This window comes from Lytechinus variegatus, chromosome 5 (genome assembly GCF_018143015.1).
Source record: "Lytechinus variegatus isolate NC3 chromosome 5, Lvar_3.0, whole genome shotgun sequence".
NCBI classification, from domain to species: Eukaryota; Metazoa; Echinodermata; class Echinoidea; order Temnopleuroida; family Toxopneustidae; genus Lytechinus; species Lytechinus variegatus.
The window spans coordinates 45,789,964-45,813,925 of NC_054744.1; the positions used below are offsets into that span (position 1 = coordinate 45,789,964).

General features: G+C 35.7%; 1 protein-coding gene across 1 annotated transcript in view; it reads left to right on the top strand.

Moving 5' to 3' along the window:
• LOC121415482 (G-protein coupled receptor 54-like) overlaps positions 1–3,459 on the top strand; it is a 38,385-nt gene extending 34,926 nt beyond the window's left edge. The window contains exon 3 of the mRNA XM_041608683.1: positions 1,944–3,459. Coding sequence (XP_041464617.1) covers positions 1,944–2,557 — 614 coding nt within the window. The 3' untranslated portion in view covers positions 2,558–3,459. The remainder of the gene's footprint in view (positions 1–1,943) is intronic.
• Positions 3,460–23,962: the final 20,503 nt, after the last annotated feature.

Genomic DNA, 23,962 nt, shown 5'->3' on the forward strand with positions numbered 1-23,962 from the left:
ATGATAGCGTAAAAACAATATGTTAATCAACGGGGTTTTATATTTTTACATTGATCGAACACGTAATGTTCTTTCCTATATCTATTTGTTTTATGTGTCGATGCATGAAAGAAGAACTCCTCGTCGTAAACAGTACTCAAGAATGAAGAAAGTGTCTTTGTAACGAAAACCGTTCCGCCCCCCCCCCCCCCCCCCCTCTCTGTCTCTCTTTCTTTTTTCGTGCATTTCTTGTTTTTAGTCGTTTATTCTTATACAGGAATAATAAATGCCCTTTAACTAATTTATAATTTTTTCTCCACTCTGGAACATGGAGATACGATACAAGCAGGGTCGTTTTGTAATATCTTAAAATGATATAAGGAATCCATTCTTAAACCATGTAAACAATGGCGATGTATACAGTTGAAGGACCTCTTTATGTTTAACTGTTTGGGATTTGATAACGGTCAAGTTTGTAAAAAGAAGAAGGTTTTGTCTTTAATTTGGACTAGAACTTGACGCCTATGATTCCTAGTACACCATGTAATGAAATACCATGGGGATTCCCTTAAATACCACTCACATGTAATTTGACCATGATGATTTACAGATACACCCTATACATGAACAAAGGGTGCAGATTTACTGCCATTGGAATGGCTTGGAATCTCACATTCTTAACGATATCTTAATACTATCTTTCAAATGACTGCTTCACAGAATGATAATAATAACATCGTCCAATGCTATGAATTTTTTAATAGTGAATGTTTAGTTTAGTTTAGTTTAGTTTATTTTACTCCAACGATGTGGTAGGACGAAGCCTGTTCATCGATCAAAGTAGAAATGTCTATTGCTGCTCTCCTTCAGACAAAATTAGATGAGCTACTTATGTTGGCATGGAGGGGTGGCAGGGGTATCGTAGACAGTGAAAAATTCCATGGAAACACACAAGAAACGAAAATTACTCAAAGTCATAGGCAATCTTCTCCCAATGCTTATCCAGTCTATTCTTAAAAGCAATCACTAAACAAGCAGTAACTACATCTTCTGGGAGACTGTTCCACACATCTATCACTCGGTTAGCAAAAAAAAAACTTACGCACATTAAGACGCAAATATCTTTTCTCTCTGTGTTTAAATAATGATTAGTGTATATCCATTTAAGCGGATAACTTTTTTTCTTACTTCATAGTAATTTCAACCATTATCCACCAAGGGGTAACTTTCCAAGTGATAATATCAGACGGTTGTTTGTCTCAAATCCTTGATTTGTCATATTTTTTGTAATGTATCGTCCGATTTCATACATTTCCCTCATGGCATATTTTTCTTACCCCTGAGATAGAGAGAAATTCGATTATCCCTGCATATCCTGGGGGCGAGATATACATATATAAATTACTCGCTCTTCTCCGAATGTACTTCGTTCAACTCTTATTGTCGCTATTTTGTAATATTTGTAACTTTTCCATTCCTCGTTAGCCTATTGTAATCATATACAACATACACACACGCACACACACATCCTCACACATGAATTTTATATATTTATATAGTTTCGCGTGTTTTATTCGGTCGGTTCTTAAAAAAAACCCTTAACAATGTAAATCTGTTATTACACCAGTGGATACCAGATCTTACGGATAGCATAAATGCAATAAAAAAAGTAAAAAGAATGGTTAGGTACGTCCGATTATCCATCACTGAAATAAGTGGTAGTAGCAATAGACAAATATATACACATTTCAATGTAGCTAAGAGACTACATTATGTTTCTTTTGCCATGTTTATCTTGTTGTGTATAGACTTATAGTGTTGGACTAAAACAACAAGCTCTCGAAGTAGTGCAGTCTCAGTGAGGAGCTGTCAAACATTTTCTTGCTTTCTTTTTTTTTTCTTTCTTTCTTTCTTTGTTCAAAAGTTTAAAAACCACGTTTTTATCACTTCCTTTGTTCTTTCAGTTTCGTTCCTCGTCCACCTTCCTGTTGCGATATACCAAACGTACAAAGTCGAGGCCAACGTGTGCATCATGCCCATGGGTCCTGACAACGCCAACGAGAAGTACTACTATCTCTTTTCCTTCATCTCCATGTACCTGCTACCGCTCATCATAATCCTCGTCTGCTACGCTAACATCCTTCTCATGGTATGGAGGAAGTCCAGTGCTGGAACGGAGAGTGCAGCTGCTCACGAAAGGTCCATACGACAGAAGCGCAAGATTACCCGTATGGTGTTCATCGTCGTACTGCTCTTTGCAGTCTGCTGGTTGCCCATACAATGTATTTTGCTTTGGAACAACTTTCACTCCAAACTCGCCCAGTCCATGAATCCCATAACCTTGGGCAGTCTGCACTTCTTCTCACTCTGTCTCAGCTACGCAAATTCATGCGTAAATCCATTTATATATGCGTTTACCACGGCAAGTTTCAAGAAACACTTCAAGCGGGTATTTGCATTCTGTGTGGAGCCAGAGGAGAGTACAGACGAGAAGCCGACCGGAAACTCCGGCTATAGAAAAGCAGGCAAGTACCTTAATGAGTACTCATCTGTCAACACCTGTGATACTAAATTGTGAGCTATTAAAAAAAATCCCCGAAAAATCCTATTTCTGGAGAGAGAAATAATGACAGAACATAAGTAGATGGATCTCGAATGGACAAAACCAGTAGGTGCGTTTATCAGTATCAGACCTGGTCGACGTGTAGGCATAGATCAAACACTGTGATGGGGATAGGGTAAGAACGAAGAACAGAAAGGGTATTCTGCTTTTTGACAAGGTCACTGAATGTTAGAATCTCAATGCTCGTACTGAGACATGAATTGAGCTGGAAGAGTATGGCCGAACACCAGAGGTCGAGGAGAATGACTGATGATGAAAATATAGGATTGGAAGAATGTAAGACGATTGAATCTATTGAGGAAAAGCCAAATAGTAAGACTGCGTGAAGAAACTAAGACTACAATAGAGCTAAACGACGTCTCAATGCTCTTATCTATTTCAGATCAAACTTCAATCAAACGAACGATGCTGGCAAGTCAAGCGAGGACAGTAGGCAATTAACGTGGTAAATTCTAGTTCATAGTACAACCTGAAGTAAGAGTTATTAGGACTATGCCTTGAGATGACTTACAGGATGATTCCAAGGGTTTGGCTACGCGTCTTACACTCCACTACCACGGTCCAGATTCCGTTCTAACAGCTTAACTGTTAACATGGTTAAACAAGACATTTAAGAAAATGTGTGATGAAAGCTATGACGTATGAAAGCATTGTGCCATGATCGTTCCGATTCCGTTTCCTCCTAACTTACTGTTGGGCGATTAACTTACCTAATCTTTTTTAAGAGGGAACGCTACGTTATTTGTGTACTGGTGATTCAAGAGATGAGAATATGCATCGGAACAATGCAGATGAAGATATCCCCCGATATTACGCGCCATTATTGCAGTCGTTGTGTTAGAAAACTGGGAAAATAACATTGTGGAAATGTATAATTTTTCCCTAGGGAATAGATTTTCTGCTTTGCGTCACGTTGTCTGTTCTCTATTTACTTCCCTGTGGCGGAGACGGTTGTCTCAAACAACAGACTGGACAACAAAGGCGGAATCAGACAGAGAAACAGCTCCTCTGTCCATCTTACTTGGAGCAATAACTTATCTTAGCTCATCAGTAGGATCGTTACCGGATTGGCTAATGGATTGACAAACTAGCAAGATTGCTGGTAGTGATAACCTACAAAGCCTGGATCGCCGATTGTCCGCTCGTTCCATGATACCATCCTAATTTTATAGTGGCATCGCAGCACTAGTGGTGGAATCCGATGACGCTTCCGCAACCGCCCGAACGAACGTTTCATCTTCAAATTACCCATATCCCCCAACGGGTGATCGGCTATTCGGATGAAATGTCACCGTTAAAGTGATCTTGAAAAATGACGCGGGCATTCTATGTCTGTTCCGATGTTTATCGCACTTTAGTTTGGGTTTCTCTTACTTTTTATGTTGCTAGCATTGAATGACAATTTCTCTGTAGGTGCCAGTAAAATGATGCTGAAATCAAAATAAAAACATCTCAGAAAAAGAATCTCAGAGAAGTCCGTTCCTGCCCATTTTGTTTACCATTGTTCCAAGTATATATATTCTAAACTGATTAGAATGCCATGATTACCCCGTATGCAAAGGTACTCAAACTTTAGTTATTCTTCATAACTTTACAGTTTATTGTTTAAAGTTTTCAAGAGTTGCATTCTTATAAATAACTTTCATAACTAAAACATAGATAACCATTTTGAGGTTTATAGAAGTCATTATAAGATCAGACGGCCAATCGCAAGGGTTATTGAAATCCCTTTGCAGTTGTGTTATATTACAAATGCAACATTAAAAGTAGCTTCTTGCTTTCAAATATCAAACAGTTATTAGCTGATGTACATTTGTATTGCTGTTTAGGGAATAAATGCAACCAATGATTTGTTGGCATTTATCATTAGAAGTATTATTATCATCACTTTTTATCGTACAATCTTTAACATATTTATTATTCTTATTCTCTGTTCATTATAAAAGAGACTACTGGTTCAAGTACATGTAGTAGTAGTAGTAGTAGTAGTAGTAGTAGTAGTAGTAGTAGTAGTAGTAGTAGTAGTAGGAGGAGGAGGAGTAGTAGTAGTAGTAGTAGTATCTGTTGTTGTTTTTGTTTTAGATGTAGTAGTAATAAGCGACAGTTACCGCGGTAGTTGAAGTAGTAGTGTAGGGGATTAGAAATATCACCATCATAATTTTAGATTTTTCCTTTGTAGATCATTCAACATTAAGTGGGTTCCCAATTTATCTTTACTTAATGGTTTAATAAAACTTTCTCGCGTATATCTTAAGCTTTCTTAATTAAATTCCTTAAGCACCTGTTTAAACAAAGCGTTGCCGTTTTTAATGTGCAAAATCATGAAAATAACATTCTATAACAGCAATGTTTACGGTTGACCACACCGTTCAAGATTCTTGCAACTTACAATTCTACATTCGATCCACCATTAATTTGCGGTTCGCATATTACCCATGTGCGGTTTAGGGTCCTTGAATGAATATTTCACCGTAAACTTTGGCCGACTGTATTCCTGCCTTGTTTATCACCACTATACCAAATTTCAAATCGGGGGATTCACAGAGGGAAAATTGAATATTGGATTTCAATTTTCCCCGATGTATCGTCTTATCAAGTTACCCTGACTACCCGTGTATACATCTTACGCTCTGTCTTGTCACGAATGATTTTAGACAGATCATATAATTTCATCCTTTTGAAATTACAAGTTGACAGGGCTTTGTGCAAGCCTGGTATGTTTGGCTTCATATTTCAGATGTATGTTCAATAGACTTTATTTTCAGTTCAATTATTCACAATATTAAAAGATGTGTAGTTATTTACACACACCAGTAATATTGTATTGTCTGATCGATATTTTGAATGGCTTTACGCGATGTCATTTCATTTTCCAATGGCTCATGATATATCCATTATTTTGACCTACCGTATCCAGCTCCTCAGTCAAGACGTGATGTATTTGTTTCAGTTATTATAAGCCGATTTCGTTGATGTATGATATATAGATATGTAAATAAGAAATATTGTATATAGGCCTACATTGTAAATAATGTCTGTCTAATGTTAATAGATCATGAGTATATTTTATCTGTTTCGACGTATGTTCTCGTTGTTGCTTCACTGGATATTTTGAAAAGGCAAAGCACTAAAAAGCATACCATCATCTTGTTAGTAAGATTCCATTTTTGGGGCTTCTTCTCTTTTGTATGATGGATACCGCCGCATTACAAATATTCTTATTTATTTATTTATTTTGTTTTATTTATTTTATACTGCAGGGTAGGCCTTTTCAGTTCTTAAAACTGCTTTACAAAGGCGCCCTGCAGTTTAAAATACATGTCAAGATAACTATAAAATATATCATCAAAAAACAATCAACGTCAAAAATACCAAATACAAACTATTTAACATCATAAACAATTAACATCAAAATCAAAAATTTAGAGTGGGAAGTGACAATTTAAACATACGAGTACATAGCATTGTAAAGCAATGGAATGTTATTTCGCTCTTCATCAATTCGTATGAAAGGCTTTGCATATTTTTTTTAAAACTAACAAGGAGGTACAGGCTTGTAAATTTGAAGGAAGTGCATTGAATAATTTGGGTCCGAAATATGCGAAAGATTTTCTTTTATATTCAGTTCTAGCTTTGGGAAGCTGAAGGGGGCATCGCAAAGAAAACGGTGTCCTGTATTTCACGGGCCGTTTACACACTAAAGGTTTTAAATAATTTGGAACTAAATTATTCATTATTTTATATACAAGAACACAATACTGATATTTTATTCGATGATCTACTGGTTGCCACTTCAGGTTTATTATTATTATTATTATTATTATTGTTATTATTATTATCTTTACTATTATCATCATCATTAGTAGTAGTAGTAGTAGTAGTAGTAGTAGTAGTAGTAGCAGTAGTAGTAGTAGTAGTAGTAGTAGTAGTAGTAGTAGTAGTAGTAGTAGTAGTAGTAATAACAGTATCATCATTACTATTATTAATCAAGCTTAACATGATCTTCTTTCAAAATAAAAGAATGGAACAATTACTCATATCAAAATAATCACATTTAGGGCAAATTGTTGGAATTATTTTTCATGACATCTTAGTTATTAGGAAAAAAATACAGGCATGATGAAAGTGTCAGCGCTCACATTTAAATTCTGAACGGAATGTGCATATAAAACTTTAAAAAAAAAAGAAGAATATTATTATGTTCTTATTTTATATCCAAATTTGAAGACATTTCTAGTGCTTTGCTGTTGGTGTTAATGGGTGTGTGTTAATTAACTAATGTTTCGGGGAAGGCTTGTTTTTTTTATTATTATTATTTAAGATCGAAGTTAATTTTTTTTTTAACAAAGATTTTCAATTCAGGTGAAAATCATATCAACTACCCTAATTAATAAAATTTCAATTTCTATTCAATATTCAGCCATAATGAGAAAGAAATAGACAAATTGCTGCAGCCTAGCCTAATCTGCGTATGTTACGTTTTATGGATGTACATTGTGTTGTAGTGTTACAAAATGTAAAATGTATGAAAATTGAACGTGTGATTAAAAGCAGACATGACCAACACAATTTTGGAATGTGTGTTATTTCGAGTGTATATCGTATGTTACATTATTTTAAGAGGGAATGCTGGGGTACACAAACATGAGGGTGCCATATTTTTTGTTTTCGTAATATTTTTATTAATTTAATATTCCATTAACTCTTTAACAAATTATTTGCTCGTGCTTATTTGATGTTGTTTGTTTGGGGTTTTTTTTTGGGGGGAAGGGCAATGTATTATTCAAGGAGTTAAAATGTTCCCATGAAGATTCTACCTGATTATTAGATTAGGAATCTCCCTAGTCATGGTTGCTGTGGTCATTGAGGAATATTGATTCAAGGAATTCATCAAGTTTGAACGAATTACGTATTGAGTGCTCTATAATTACAATCACTTAGCATTGCATGTACATGTATGCTAACAACAACCAACCATCTTCTTTTTCGTTTAAATTACAAATAATGATGATTATTTCATCTTGATAATTTAGAGCGGACCAATGCATTCCAAATTGTTTGGCTATAGTGACTCGTACATCGTCCATAACTGAACAAGATAAAATCAAGAAAAGGGGGTTAAATATGATAAATTTCATATTATGAATATCATCTCAAAATATAAAATAAGGGGGTTTGTAGTAGAAAGGTCAAAAGTTTTGCTCTCTCGCAGTCGTTAGGACCTTAGCCCTATAATACGCCATGCCTGGCCCACAAAGTTGTGGCTTAACACGCCCCTGTTGTAACGGTCTACCTACATGACCTAATATCAATTTCCCAATGAGGTGCCACAGTGTTTCATAGTAGTTCAGCAAATATAATTAAAAGTGGCTGTAGATCAAATACTAAAAATGATATTGAACCAAAATCAAAATCATTTACAAAACGATCGTTTATTGACCAAATGTTCATCAGTCAATTTACATTCAGATTAGATATATGAAATGATATGTGCAGTATACAAACGACAGTGCCAACTCTCGTGATGTCATCAAAGGGCCTGTACATGAACGTTCATATACGTGTAGGTTCCTGCGTCCAAAATTAGACCTTGTGTAATCTTATGTATATTACAATTTACCAATTTACATTCATTTTTATACGTTCAAGTAGCTTATTATGTAATTATGTTCAATCATGTACACAAGAGACCAATTTTATCACTTGAACTGAAAAACCTTTCCAAAATATCCCACAAACAGCAGGGCCCTGGGAACGTTTTTTTCAACTGAGGGTGCTGAAGTATATTGGCAAGCAAAGAGAAAAAAAGAATAGTTCTCATTACAAAATATAGCAAATATAGCTTATTTCTGTATAAATATGACAAGCGAATAGGAAAAAGGTTTTCACAACAAAAAAAATAGGTAATGTTGCTAACATTTATCCATTATTTAATACCTACTAAATTCATGTGGGTGCAGGATATGAAAAATAATATACGCAGCATCCCCGATTCCAAGTGCCATTACAAACAGTAGAAAATAAAACCCATCTATCTTTCTATCTCTCTCTCTCTCTTTCTTCCTTCCGCATACATGCGAATACACACTGTTAGAAAATATTTCCTTAAAATAAAAGAAATTCCTGCAGCAGAGTCTCGACACTTTTAATCTTACCAGATTGCGTAATTTTACAGGAAATTGGTATTTGGTGTATGGAATCTTACAAATTTCCTTAAGAGAACACCCTTTTCCCCTTTTTAAACAGACCTGTTCTGTGAAATTGCATAAAAATTCCTGCTTGCTTTATGAATTTACAGAATAGTTCTGTTATTGCTTTCTGCAAAAATCTTCTTTTTTCTGCAAAAATCTTCTTTTTTCTGTAAAATCAGAGGGGTTTTAAAGTGCTCTCAAACGCGCACGCGCACTCACACTCTCGCTTACTCGAATTGTCTATGGTGCTCGTTGTTTCTTCTTTTTCGCCGTTTCATCACTTTGGCCGAGGGATCTGTGTGATATAATACATCGTTGATTGGTATGTGATTCAACATGCCTTTAACGTTTAAATGCCACGTTGCATCATTTTACAGCGCGTTCCACACAAAAAAAAATTTCAGAGATAAATTTCACAACGTTTTTACTATGAATTTGATACTGATGTTAAGAGTGGAATCTCAACTTTATATTGAGACAGACAGCTTAGCAAATCATTCCCGCATGTCAAGTTGCAAATAATAATTATTGAGGCCTATTAAAAACGATTTGCGCAGAAACTCACGTAAGAATCTGAATCGACACTCTCTTCAGGGAACATTGAGAGAAACTTAACGGAGCATACAAAAGAACTGCTAATGACTTAATCGAATAAGAACGGTTGTCGTATAACGAACCAATCTCGTCTGAGCAACCAATTCTCCTGCGCAACCTGATTTTTACATTAAAATTGCAAACTCGTCTTGCTCGAGAGTGCGTGAAATATTCGTCACATATAAGGTATCAAAATGTAGAGGAATGATTGAACTGTTGGTGATATAAATGAAATATTATAATTAATTTGTCTTTAAAGAATAAATGATGTGAGAATCCCGGTTTCCTTTTTTTCTGGGCAGCACTGTATATAATCAAGGATAATGTATATTTATGGGATAGCAATAATTGCACGAACGTATCATATATTTTGTTTTTCACTTTCGTCAGAATTCAGCCCTTCGATTTATGCTCGCAGCTTACATGACAAATCGAAATGAATTGCATTTCATCTTGAGGTATGAATTTACATTTGATATCATCATGCTTGTCTGGCGACGCAGGCTGATGACATGTCAAGGCGGGGGAGGTATAAAATGGCCACTCATAATTGTTTCTTTATTTCTATCTTGTTACCCACGTGTTCGATCTAATTTCTGAAGGGACTTTTTAGCTAAAAGGTGAAAAAAAGAGAAACCTAGGTTCTTACCTGCTGCTCCAAGATCGCTAGAGTTACATTCTATAGAGACCAATGGTACCCCAAAGGAAGCTTTGCCCTTTTCTTACCCAGTTGTTCTGCGTCAATCAGAATCTCGGGGACTAGTTGGGATAGTGGCAGTTGATTTCCCCGTAGCCCACAGTTATGTTTTCGACCCTGTTGCATGCTTCGTTCAACCTATTTATCCGTAGCATTTCATATATTTTGACGCGATATGCTCATAGTCAAAATTAACCTTTCGTTTTTACGTGTCATTTTATTTCTCTTGAAATATGAAAGTGCAATCACTCGTGAATCCGTCGGAACACAGCAGACACAATAGTAGGTATATTTTGGATGATTTACTTGATTTACTTTAAATTCGTAGAAAATTACACTCTAAAAAATGAAGTGCTAATTTAGCTCTTAAAGAGCGTGTATAGTGACTGCACTTCGGAGTGCTGATTTCACTAGTTCAAATTTGAACTAGACAAATCAGCACTCCGAAGTGCAGTCACTATACTCGCTCTTTAAGAGCTAAATTAGCACTTCATTTTTTAGAGTGTATCATCATGGCCAGATAGTCAGGGCCTGTCTAAAATTTGGTATAAGATCAATAGTTTGAAGTTTTCATATACATGTACATGATTATTATAATCTATCATTGTAATCTTGCAAAAATATAAAATTAAAAAAAAAATGCGGAATGAATTTTATGAAATTCAGGTGGGCACAGACCCAAAAGGGCACTTCGAAAAAGTCGCTTGTACTTGGAAAGGGTACTTTCTGCTTAGAAATGGGGGCTTTTGTGCGAGTTTTTGAGAGAAAAAAAAATGGGCCTTTCGCCCTGAACCCTTCCCGATTCCGCCGCCTCTTACTATGCAGACGTTTTCTGGAACGTTGAAAATCTATCGAAAGTACTCGTCAAATCGCAATGACAGATTAAAGGTCATTGTCAAAAATTGGTGAACCGTGACAACAGATCGTCCTAATAATAGATATTCAATGTTCCAGAAAGTGTCTACGTAGGCCTAGTAATTGAGATAAATCCCTAATAAAGGCTTATTTAAATCTATTTTACTAATCATGCGAATGTGAAGAGGTGAAACCCCTTTTTGAAGTGAGGTAGTTTGGGCTTCAAATTTCAATGCTGAATTTCTTTAATTTGTTATTTAAAAAACATATCATTCACATGGATGGATACATTGGTTTCTAGCTGCACGTATCATCCATATCACATCTTGTATGATGACTCATCACATATTTGTTGAAATACTGCATTAAGTATTTGTGAACTGCATTCTTAGGAAGGCACAAATAATTGATACTTCCCTAGTGGTAGACACGGAGCAGCTTAAAAAGGTAATTGAGTTATCTTTAAAATTTGATTATTTTTACATGCCAAAGCAATCAGTTGGCTATTTATTATAATTATTTTTGTTCGGAACACTTCCATGCTAAGATTTAGAAGAATAGCATCCCCTATCTAATGATAAGATTCTCTTTACAAATAATCACAACGAACTGTAACACAACTAACGAATGGTTCAATATTATTCATGCTGAAAGTCATGGCATGTGAGGGGCTGTTACCATGGTAACAGTTCAAGTTATCAACCATGGCCGTTCAACTTACTATTACCTGCTTCAACTAACAAAGATTCTTCGCAGCTGAATCATTTATTCATCTCATTATTCAGATATCAGTCGGGTAAACAGAAATAGAGCCCAGCCTTAATAACACCCCCCTGCTCTGGTATTTCTGCATGCTGAGTACTATGTTGATAAATCTCCTCGGTCACATTTTCAGAATATATCAAACTGCGTTTGGGTAGCCTGAACGACGAACTCAGTCGTAATTTATCGCTGATTGTGAAAGACACGTCCAATTAAACTGGCAACCAATTGCAATCAAAACCATTGAAGAGCAAACTTCTGACATTAGCCCTTCCATCTGTCAACAGTTGCCTATTTTGTATTTATTTGGAACGTTCACACAATTTGCATTATCGGTGCCAAGTCATCCGCCAATCCTTTTTGTTTTTTACATATCATTGACCAGTATCCGAACAGAATACAAATAATACTGTCATTTATAATTTTAAGAATCTTAATGCAACGAACACGTACATGTATAAAGTAAAATGTAAGTGGCTTAAGAGTAATATTAACGCCGGTGCCTTAACCACTAGACCACAGAGATAGGTTAGTGGCTAGGCCGAACCCAATCCGATTGACCGTCAGATAGACACATTTTCGACACTATACCAATTATATTTTCCTTTGTCGGGTGAAGGTGGGTTTAGAACAATGAAAAGCCGCCATGCTTCAACTGGATCAAAGCTATTGCTTCGATACAGTACATGTATGGGAGAAGAAATACAATTGTGTAAAGTTATACATGTACAACAGCTTTTGGCAACTCTTTTTTATTTAAATATTGTAAAGAAATGGATGAAGAGAACAATGGTAGGCGTAGCTTAAATCAAGGTTCCCCAGAGCTTTCCCCATTTTTTGGCTTCACCAATTTTTCCATTTTTCAATTTCTTTACAATATAAATAAAAAAGAGTTGCCAAAAGCTGTTGTACATGTATAACTTTACACATTTATAAATATATGTATATATGTATATATTTATTTATTTATTTATATATATATGCAATATAGATGAATGTCGGGGCAATGCATCTTTAATTCGTACTGATTTCATTATCTGATATTTATTCAATATCCTATGAGTGGACTTTAAAGACTTCATCTAATTCTGTGATCACGAAGTTATAGCAAATACATTAATAAATCATCAAAACAACAAAACAATCGTGACGTAAATCACACAAAAAAAAATTAATCAACATACGTCGTCTGGATTAAAAGGAGACTGAGGCCAGTAACAATCGGGAAAGTTATGACAGCTACTAATAAAACCGACTACTAACTTATATTCATGATATGGTATTTAAACAAAAGGGTAATGGCTTTGAGCGTAGTTAGTTTCGCTCATTTGACTAAATCACGACTAGTATTTTACAAAAAGGGGAATGTTGTGATTTATATCGATTACTTTTAATCGCTGCCAGGGGCAAAGCTCAGCATCTTTTCATAAGGAAAAAAATATTCGTACCGAATTACTGAACAATTAAAACAACTTAGAATAGGCAGATACAGTAAACGGTTCACGTAAGTAACCTATATCATGTGCATGCGCATTTCAAAAAAAGCAAAATCTTTCTTCAAACCGTTTGTGCGCAATGATATTTTTTAAATGGCATAGGACAGGTGATGGTTAAGACTACAAGATGCGAAATCTTGTCAACTGAAGGACCCCCCCCCCCCCCCTCTCTCTCTCTCGCCGCATCCGGTGTTTTAAGAAAGCTAATCTATCAATAGAATAAAAAGAGAAATTCTAGCTTCCATCTTGATAAAATTACATCATAAATTCAGATATCTCAAAAATTGCCTACTTTCTTTCTTTTATTTCACCGCCTATGAAACAAGAGTAATGTAATTAATTCACCCACGTTGGATCGGGTAATTAAGAAAATTGCTTTAGCCCCCATAGACAGCAAGTGCTGGCATTTCCAACGATATTACGATGTGAAAAATGGAAAACAAGATTTCGTTTTTAAAGGCTTTATTCTCGTATTCAACGCCTGGATTAATTCATTCTGTAAATGTATTGCAATCATTTGTTTGTTTTTCTAAGACACATGATGTCTTTTTCAAAATAAATATTCAAAATTCTCCCCCCAAGCTTTATGTTCCTTAAAGTTTTTCTTACGTTTACGTAACCTGTTGTCAAATCGACGAATTCCAACCAAGATAAAAAAAAAAAACGGCTTTAATGTTGTTTTCATTGTCACTCGCCTCATGGTTTGGATTTTTTAAAGCAACTTCGAGTAAGCTTGGTTCTTAAAAGCCACACATTTATTTATATTTCCCTTACTTGAAAAAGAAAAAGAAGAAGAAAAAGAAGAAGAAGAAAAGGAAGAAGAAGAAGAGGAAGAACAAGACAAACGAGAACATTAAGAACAACAAAAAAAGAACAATGAAAAGAACAAGAACAACAAGAGAAAGAAGAAAACGAAGAAAAAGAAGAACAAGAAGGAGAAAAAAATAAGACGGAGAAAAGAAGAAAGGAAGAAATATAATGAAATAGAAAAGGACACCTGGAAAGAACAGTGTAAGACTAGAATTTTAAATCGCCAATATTACAGTTAAAGTTTCTAAAAATTAAGAAGACTTCATGCATAAATTTCTTTGTCGGTCTGAAGTTCGCCATTGCAAATATGACCATGATGACTGGATCCTTCTCGGCATAGTTCAAGTACCTCTCTCTCTCTCTTTCTCTATGAGTCAGCTACGTATAGTAAGAAGTACCTTGGATTGAGATAAGAGGTCTGTGCTAGAGTGATATGGAAACATGTCTCAACAGATCAATGCTCAGACTTGGCAAATGTCACCCTTGTCTTCCTTTGGTTGTATTTGCGCCAATGAATGGAATACATAAGCGCATTCTTAATGAGTTATGTCTAACATTTTCAAATTGTCTCACTTCTTCAGTTTTCTCTCTACTACATGTTAGCATGTCACATTAGATTTGTTCGTAAAAGTTTATCGGGTAAATACATGTGACAATGAATCGCCCTTTTCGCTTTCGTTTGTAGGATTCTTTAATATTCTTGCTTCTTTTTCTGTTTATTAGCGGAATTCTTTACATTGGAACCATCAAATGCATGGGCGTAATATTGAGCAAGATTGATTCTCCTGTGTTGACAACACTTTACATCGTGCCTACTGGGTATAGAATTATGCCATTGTATACTCACGACAAGTGCTGGATGGATACGTTTTCTCGTATGTTAGCCGAAGACATATCATCCAAAATCGATATATTCCATATTCAATACATCATCAAGGAACGTTGTTTGTTAGCTTCGAAACGTTGAAGCACTAACACAAGACTGTCTAAAGTATAATACCCCGAAAAAAATAGGGGGGGGGTAAAGAATAAGAAAGAGGGAATGCTTCCATACTATTTTCTAATGTTGTTTTTTACACAGGCAGGGCCGGAGTATGAGTTTGGAGAGGAAATGATGCCAAAAAGGTATTGTAAAAAAGAAGAGTCCGGACTCAAAACACTGGTGAACGTGAATTAAAGAAGGCTAAGCAAACAAAACAAAAAACATAAATTGACCCCAAACAAATATTTCAGTAACGGAAAAGGGAAAGACGCGAAAACGCGTCTGCTCTGACGGATCTAAAATAGCATTTCAAACTACTTAGTGAGATGAAATATGGGAACTTTCTGAACCGACATGATTACATGATTCCCATAGTCCTTTTAACGGTAGATGGGCAAGCTATGGATGATTTGGCTTACAAGCTGCCCCTTATATCCTTTTTGCATGCCCATTCCCCACGAAGGGTGGTTATGAACCCATTTATGTCGATGGCAATTTAGGAGAGATCCCGCAGAACTTGGAACCCCCTCCCCCCAACAGCGGCGCGTTCCTCTCTCAGATCACGTAGGATGTGACACTCTACTGCAGGTGATTGTGGCAATACCTGAAAGAAACATTCTCTGGCTCAACCCATTCATGAAAAGGGAGTACATGGTTTGCCTAATTTGCAGAATACGATCCGAATTATTGATCCGATGTTGATACCACATGTCGTATTATTGTGGGTTTAATAAGACCATCCCAGCTGATGCAGAGACCGTTGAGCATGAAAGTTGATTATATACGTAAGGTTTTGTAAGAATTGGATCTTAGGCATGTAAATAATGGGCATGGATCTGATGATTTTGTACTAAATTAATAAGGCCTTGCTCGAAGCATCCTCCAGGCATGCTCAAGCAATGGATATAATCTAAGCTATGCATGATACCAACAAGAATATTTCATCAGTTTGGGTGTATTATGGTTGATGAAGTTAGCAAATCAACATTGATCATGTTGCGAGTTTTTAAAATTTTATAAGGGCATCTACGCATAAAATCAAAATTGTAATGTGCCTACACAATTTACAGCATTTGTAATTCTGGTATACTCATGCCTGTGGTAAGAACGCTCTTATGGAAAGGGGTTTAACACCCAACTATTCACGAGACTGTATTTTTATTTTTATAATTTCCCTAAATACCTACCTCCCCCCCCCTCTCAGGTCAGAAACCAGAAACAAATTCAAATATATTATGAATTAAAATTTCATAAAAGTTCATAAAATTTATTTTCCACATTCATACATGTACATGAAATATGTCAAAGACACCACAAAGTAAAATCACATAACATCAGAATACAAAGCAGAATAATGAAGGAAAAAAAATACAATACAGATATTTATATATACAAAGAGATATCTTGAAACGGATATGCTACATCGCTCATAATAACTCTTTCTTAAAATCACTGCCATGAATACATGGAAAGTTTTTAGTAATAAGTTCATGGAACAATTCAAGCTGACCTGGAGAATCATTTTGTATTCTTTTCAACTCATTGTCAGGATATTGAAATTAATCTTCAAAAAAAAAACCTTAAGGGTATTCCCTGCAGGTAATATCAAGTAGGTAATATGATATTCATAGATTCCAAAGTATTGATTTAATCTGTCGGTAAGGAACACAATGCAACAACAAAAAACAGAAATACAAAAATGTGGATGCATGTTATATCAGAATTTCCCACGTCAGTTTATATAAACAGTGATAGATTTACCGTGATGTATTGGACAATACTCTGCATCATCTTTTTTAGCTTGACCAGTTAATGTCATCACCATGGGTCAGCGTCACAGTTATTGCGTTATACATGCGTCTCCATCTTTTTTTTTTTTATTTATATTCTGATAATAAAAGCGCTAACAGCACTATTTGGTATTTGAAATATCGAAATTAAATATCATTATTGTTATTATTATACAATTTTTCGTTAAACAAATCAAGACGTACATGTGTTAGAAGATCAATAAATGCAGGCGAAGGATCAGGATTTTCTATTATACAGCCATTATAAAACATGTTAGATGCTTTTTGGAGAAACAAAGTCATTAAAAGTCTGTGGATTATCTTTAATACATTAGGATAATATGAAGTTAATGTTATGCATTTAGAATGGTAAAAAGTGCAGCTCGACACAAAAAAGTGCAGCTCAACAAAATTGATGTCAATTCCTTTTCATTTTCTGGCCACGCAATTCATTTGTCTCAAACTTGCCGTAATCTTGGAGTAAATTTTGATTCACACATGACGATGTCTTCCCAAATTTCAAGTATCTGCAAATGAGTTCGGTATCTTCTTCGCAATCTAGGATTTATCCGGAAATATTTATCTAAGTCCGCGACCGAAAAGATAGTACATGCCTTGATTTCCTCCGGCCTTGATTTTTGTAATGCCCTTTCGTTTAATTTACCACAGGCTCAGTTACATAAGCTTCAGAAGCTTCAGAATGCAGCCGCTCTCATTGTCACTTTGTCAAGTAAACGCTCACATATCACCCCCATCTTATATTCGCTGCACTGGCTCCCTAAAAAAAACGGATTATCTTTAAGATTTTGTCACTTGCCTTTCATAGTATTCGTGGATCAGCACCACGATAAAGTCTTTCATTTACCAATCACTACAGACCAGGCAGATCTTTGCGCTCATCCACCTCTGGCTTACTTGTCATTCCGAAAGTTACAAAAACCTGGGGGAAAGATCATTTGCTTTTGCTTGCCCCACTTTGTGGAATAGCCTTCCTGAAGACATAAAAAATGGACCTCTGTCGAAACTTTCAAAAATCTCCTAAAAACTTTGCTTTTTAACTCTTAGCTCTTTATGCGCCTTGAGCACTCTACAGAGTGGATTTCGCGCTTTACAAGTCTCATTATTATTATTATTAAAAGAATGTTTTGGTTGTATGAGTTTTTGTATTTGACTAAGAGTCATGAGAATGGGATAAGTATATTAAAGTTACTTAATTTCAAACATTGCATAGTACGTGTGTCTATTCAACGATATTGACTAAAAAAGGTATTGACTGACAATACAAATGCACCTTTTTAAACCAATTTTTGATTGATTCGATTGATTGATTGATTGATTTGTGTGTGAGTGTGCGGGTGCGAGTGGGGTGTGTTTGCGTATGACTTGCATGTGCGCGTGTGGTTGTGTTTGTGACTGCAGTTTATTTTAAAAGGGGTCTTCTTTACACAAAAAAGCGGCCTATCTAACATGCTCAGAATGGACTGATCTTAAAAAATTGTCCTTACCTCTTAGCTGCCTAATATCTAATCACTCATTTAAAGAAGAAAGACTGCTGCTTTTACCTGCCATGCTTGGAGTTAAGGGGTCAAGGTCTTGTAGTTATAATAATGGAGAAAGATGGTCTGGTGGATGCTGTACGGTGAGTAGGGTATATAGTTGTTGAAACCGGCCACATGTCCTTTGTCGCTTATAAATTATGTATTATCATTTGTTGAATTCATAGGGAAAGGCTATTTGAAGGTATCTATATCAGGCTAGGGAGTGTATGCATTCATATCGCTAACATGCGTGGGGATTATACAGTGCGTACTAAAAAAAGTTTAAACTTTGAAAAAGCCTTGGGAATTAAAAAATATACAACATGTGGGTAATTTTTTAACATAAAATATTCGGTTTGGGTCTCATCTATCCAATGAAAGTAAAAGTTTTGACAGAATGTTACACTTAAGTGAGCACTGTCCATTTTTGTAAAGCTCGCAGAAATGCTCGTTTGTATATATACGCTATGTCAAGGGGAAAGAGCGAAATCAAACTTACCCTGCGAAACATTTCTCATACATTTCCCCTTGCACTTTTAGTCAATTGAAATAAAAACAGATAATCATTTTTTCACTAACTTTTTATCATGTAAAGTGGGTTTACATTTCATTTTTCATTTAATACTTGTTTCTCCACACTTCTTCCAAGCCTGACAATGATTAACAAAATGAAAATCAAACCTAAGACATTTTATGTAAAGCAAATATCGTCACGATGGCCTCGGTATGGGGGGAGTGGGATGGGGCGCAATGCACTCTTCGAAGTGTTTTGGGCAAGTAAACAAGTAAAAAAAAGGTAAAAGATATCTTCAATTCAATTCACTAGCTACATTCCACGTTTTATTCATGATTAAGGTCTACTTTTATTTGCATAACTATTTCAGAGTTCTGGGCAAATCATTTTTCAATAACTTTTCAAAAGTAGGTAGTGCTCACTCAAGGGGAAATATTTTCGACCCTTATATCGTAATTTGCTTAAATGGATCTCTACCAATGTTAAAATGTGGAAAAAAATCTTCAGGATATTGCAAATGTATAATTTTGCAGGACTTTTGTGAGAGAGATAGAAAAAAAAAGAAGAAAGGGTAAACTTTTTTTTTTTTGACTGTAGATAATGTCATGAACTTAAATACAAGGGTGATTACTAGCTGTATATTCCGTTTCGGAAACAGCTCGATCATGAGAAAACGTTGCTGATCTATTTTGTCTAAGGTTATAAATGGTAAATCAATTGAGACAAACTCATGAGTTCAAAGGGATGCGCAGCTCTGTTGCTATCAGGAGCAATGATAATGTTGATGCATGTTCTATTAAGTGTCTTTGCTGCTACAGTCATACCTGAGTAACCGACTCGCGGACGATCAAAGCTATGACGTGATTCCCAATATCACACCATCGGTCGGTTTAGAGTAAGTGTGACTGTTGCGAAAGGGTCTAATGAACGTTGCACACTTTTCTTTTTTAATGTCCAGAAATTAATGGTAATAACGGTATTTACGACTTGGAATCAGCGATTATCACAACACAACATTGTGATAAATTTGTAAATCTAAAATTAAAAGAATCCAACGTCATGTCTGAGCTAATAGAAGTATATACTAGTAGCCTATAATTATCTCTTTCCCAGGAATGATCTTAAATGCATGTTTAATAGTTCAAAGTGTAATTGAAAGATATCTGCGAATTTAAAGCTTTTTCCTTCAAAAAAATTCCCTCCTAATGATTTAAATTCACAATGTGCTGTACATGGTGTAATCCCGACGCTGCAGCGTACTGTACAACATGGAAAACACACAACACACATGCCTGATCAATGGTCCAATTTGCTGTTGTGTTGACTTTCGTCAAAGCTACATCTCCCTCTAATGCCTTGTTGATGATAGATGCCACTATCTTCAAGTTCAAATCGGTGAACACCGAGCTGGAATTCAAACCATGCGGATTCGTGGTTTTCAAAATCTTTTTGAATTAAAAGCTTTGAAATAGCAGGGAGCTGGATATTTCTCAGATTCAGTACAATCTAGAATGGTATTGACGTAATAACCATTTTTTTGTTTATCTGCATAATACAAAAACACTGATATACATCATGTAAACAAAGATATATATATGTTAAAGGGTTGTAGCTGTGATTCAAAATACACGGAGTAATATTGGTGACATACATTTCATTTATCATGTTTATAGCGGAAATGACATTGTGACGTAGCTTCTAAAATATTCTTATTACCTCGGATTTAGCCTGGCAACATTTTACAGAGCACATGCCTTTCGAGGAATGAATCCTACCAGCTTCCATCATTTTGGTTGGGTTGATGAAAGAAATTGACGCCATAGGTGAGATTTGAACCCAAGACACTCTTATTGAAAAGCGGAAGCCCGAGGAACTAACCTTGTTGGCTCAGGCGTTAGGCCGCAGTCCTACTAGCCAACCTACGCCGGACAGGCAAAAGCTATCACATTAATTCATAATGACAAACCATCGGTTTGAAATCCATTTATTTGATGTGACTGAAGCAGTAATGCAGATCAGAGCCCCGTTGCAGAAAGAGTTGCAATCAATCGCAACTCTAAAAATCATGCGAACCCTGATTTTCAACCAATCAACGGCGCGCATTTGGGACTTGCGATTGATTTTTTGGCTTGCGTTTAAACGCAACTCTTTCTGCATTGGGTCCCAGAGCCCCGTCTTTCCTAGTAAGTCTCGAGCATGCGTTCGTGCCACAATAGTTCAATGAAATCCATAGTACTTTCAAGCTTGGAATAGATAGGCCTTTCTATCTTCATCCTAGTTTCTTCTTGGATATTTTACTTCCTCCAGCTGCCCTTTTCCGTGCCTACTCTTCCTTTTCTATCTTCCACTTTTCTTAGACTCGATCACCTTTCTAAATTCCCTCTTCATATTACCATTATCAAGTGTGCATGCGGTACTCTACTGGTCTACGATCGACCCCAAATGATCTCGTGAAATTGGAGCCAATACCTTTAGCCTTTTGTCGCATTTGAAAAGCCCTTCATCCAATCAGCCGCTCTTACTTCAGAGAAGTATTGCACAATGTCACCGAGCACCTGAGAGTCTAGGGGTTAAGAGAGAGACGTCAAGAAGATCGGAAGAGGTTACTTTAGGTGAATATTCCCATTCCTAATGCTGCATAGACTGTAGGGTGCGGTATGCTGAACTGCATAGGGAGCGAATGAATCTGAGCACATACCGTCAAAAGTCTGGTGGGTTGAGGGTTAAAGCAAGCGAAAGGGAATATCCATTTTCCCGATAGATGGAGGAGCCTGCCGATGAGTGGTCAATGGTCATACAGTGGTTTCTCCTTTCGCCGCATAGCTTTGCTTAGATTGCTATCGGGATCAAATGAAGGGGTGAAGGGGTTCTTCGACAAGGTGAAACAATCCTCTCCATCTGAACTGAAAATGGCATCATGAATTCCGTTAGTATCCGATTCCAATATCAAATGCATAACCTCTTCGTGACGAAAGAGAAATATTAAAATTGTTTCAAGAGTAACAAAGAAAGTATCGCACGTATCGCACACAAAGAAGAAACTGTTCTAAATGCCCTCTTATGACATAATATGTAACAAACTTATATTTAAAAACTACTGCAAATTTGTCTCTGTTTCATTTAAAGGAATGGTCCAGACTGGAAATATTTATATCTCAAAAATAGAGTATAATTCACAAAGCAAAATGTTGAAAATTTGATAAAAATTTGACAATTGAATATTAAAAATTTGCATTATTCCGGTGAAACAGTTCTAGGCATGTCTTTATGAATATTCTTTAGGTGGGTTGATTATGTCATATCCCCATTTGCTCTTTTTAATTTATTAAATGAAATTGGGTTTATTCAAAAAAAATTCTACCGGGAACTAAAACAACTGGATTGACAACTGATTAAGTGCATTAGTTATTTATTGCCGCAACTTATTTCATGTCATATTTGCAGAGTGCCATTCACTGGAAATTCAGCCATTTCCAATAATACTACATAACAATGTTGGAAGAAAGAAAACAGTTGATCATCAATTAATCATCTTGGTCATCAATTTAATATTTTTTAACATTTTAAAGGACCGTTTAACACTAAACAATGCCACTTTATCTGAATGGAATGTTGACTCCGTAAACTAGATTAAATCTATTTTTGACGTCCCGTGTTGAAGAAATCATTACCTATTCCAATGCAAGAGGATTAAACCTAATTGATAATCTTGTCTTAGAATGCAATTAATGGTGTAAGATATTGCTGAATTATAAGGGATGAAGATACCGATCAGATAGTTATGTAGGTCGCTTGATAGGATCAACATTGGCTGGAGCAGCTGCCCAATTGAGTCAAATTAACTAGTAAGTGACCACTTAACAAGCGTCTTGGTTTAGCTCCTGGCAAAAACGTCGCTCAAATAACACATTTCATCAAGCGTATATTCTGATACTACTTTTAAGAAGTATTCAAGAAATGATGATCAGAGCTAGCTGCACCTGCTATTACTTATCATCTCTTATAATAAAGTTTATATCTTATTCACAAAATGCCATTACTGTTTTATTCATAGGCTTTAGATGATTAATCTCTTCATTTTGGAAATGATTCGCCCATGGGCTTTTCAGGAAGGAATTAACTGGTAAAGAAATTAGAACAGAACGAATGATGGGTTGTTTTATTTTCCTGTTTGCATTTTGTTGCATGTTCGTTCAGAGTAGAGTGTCTTTTTTAAGGAAGATATCAACCATTTGTCGCTATTGTTTTTTTTTTGGAGGGGGGTTGGGTAGTCGCATTGTGTGTTATGAAGCTTACATATGTTTCAGTATTTGAGATGAAAATTTGTCGAATTCATCTTAATTTTCTACATGCCCATGATATTGCCATTGAGTGCTGGTGATTGATAAAACTCAGCCCCTCTCTATGCAGCATTGTACTTGGAAGTGCATGGCTGATGTTTGCCTGTTATCACGGATTATTTTTTTTTACATGTGAAATAAGAGTATAGTGAAAATTGTGTATCATTTTGCGGTGCATCAAACATTTCTCAATCTGTATTCATAATTAACCATACCATCCAAATGCCATTGTCAAGCGACATTCATAACAATATCAATATTCATAATATTGTTTTTGTTTACTAAGTTCTTCCCATATATAAACATTAATATAATATATCAGCTTTGCCTTTTGATCTTTCGATGTTTCTTCCAATTTGCCCCGTGTGAACATGCCGAGCTCATAATCAATTTTCAAATGGGAAGAACATAGAATCCGGTAGTGTTTACATAATTGATAAAAAGACGGAAATGGGAGAAAATGGAAGAGGATTCTTAGTTTTGACCAGTATATTGTTACGATAAATTAAAATTGTCATAGCTTTAAAGTGTACATCATTAATCATTGGCCTTGCCTGAGACAGTTGGTAAAGATAAAGTTTTTGAAATATCGCTTACATAAAAATAGAATACATACATTCAAGGAATAACCTCAAATACGTTTGCCGCAGTTGAAAATCATTTTCTAATACCAAAAGCACTTAATTAGATGACTTTCATGAACATTAAATGCAGTAAAGAATCGAAACTGTTAAAATCAAATATGTTGTCATGGTTACTTTGTAACGTACTCCCTAAAAAAATCAAGTGAA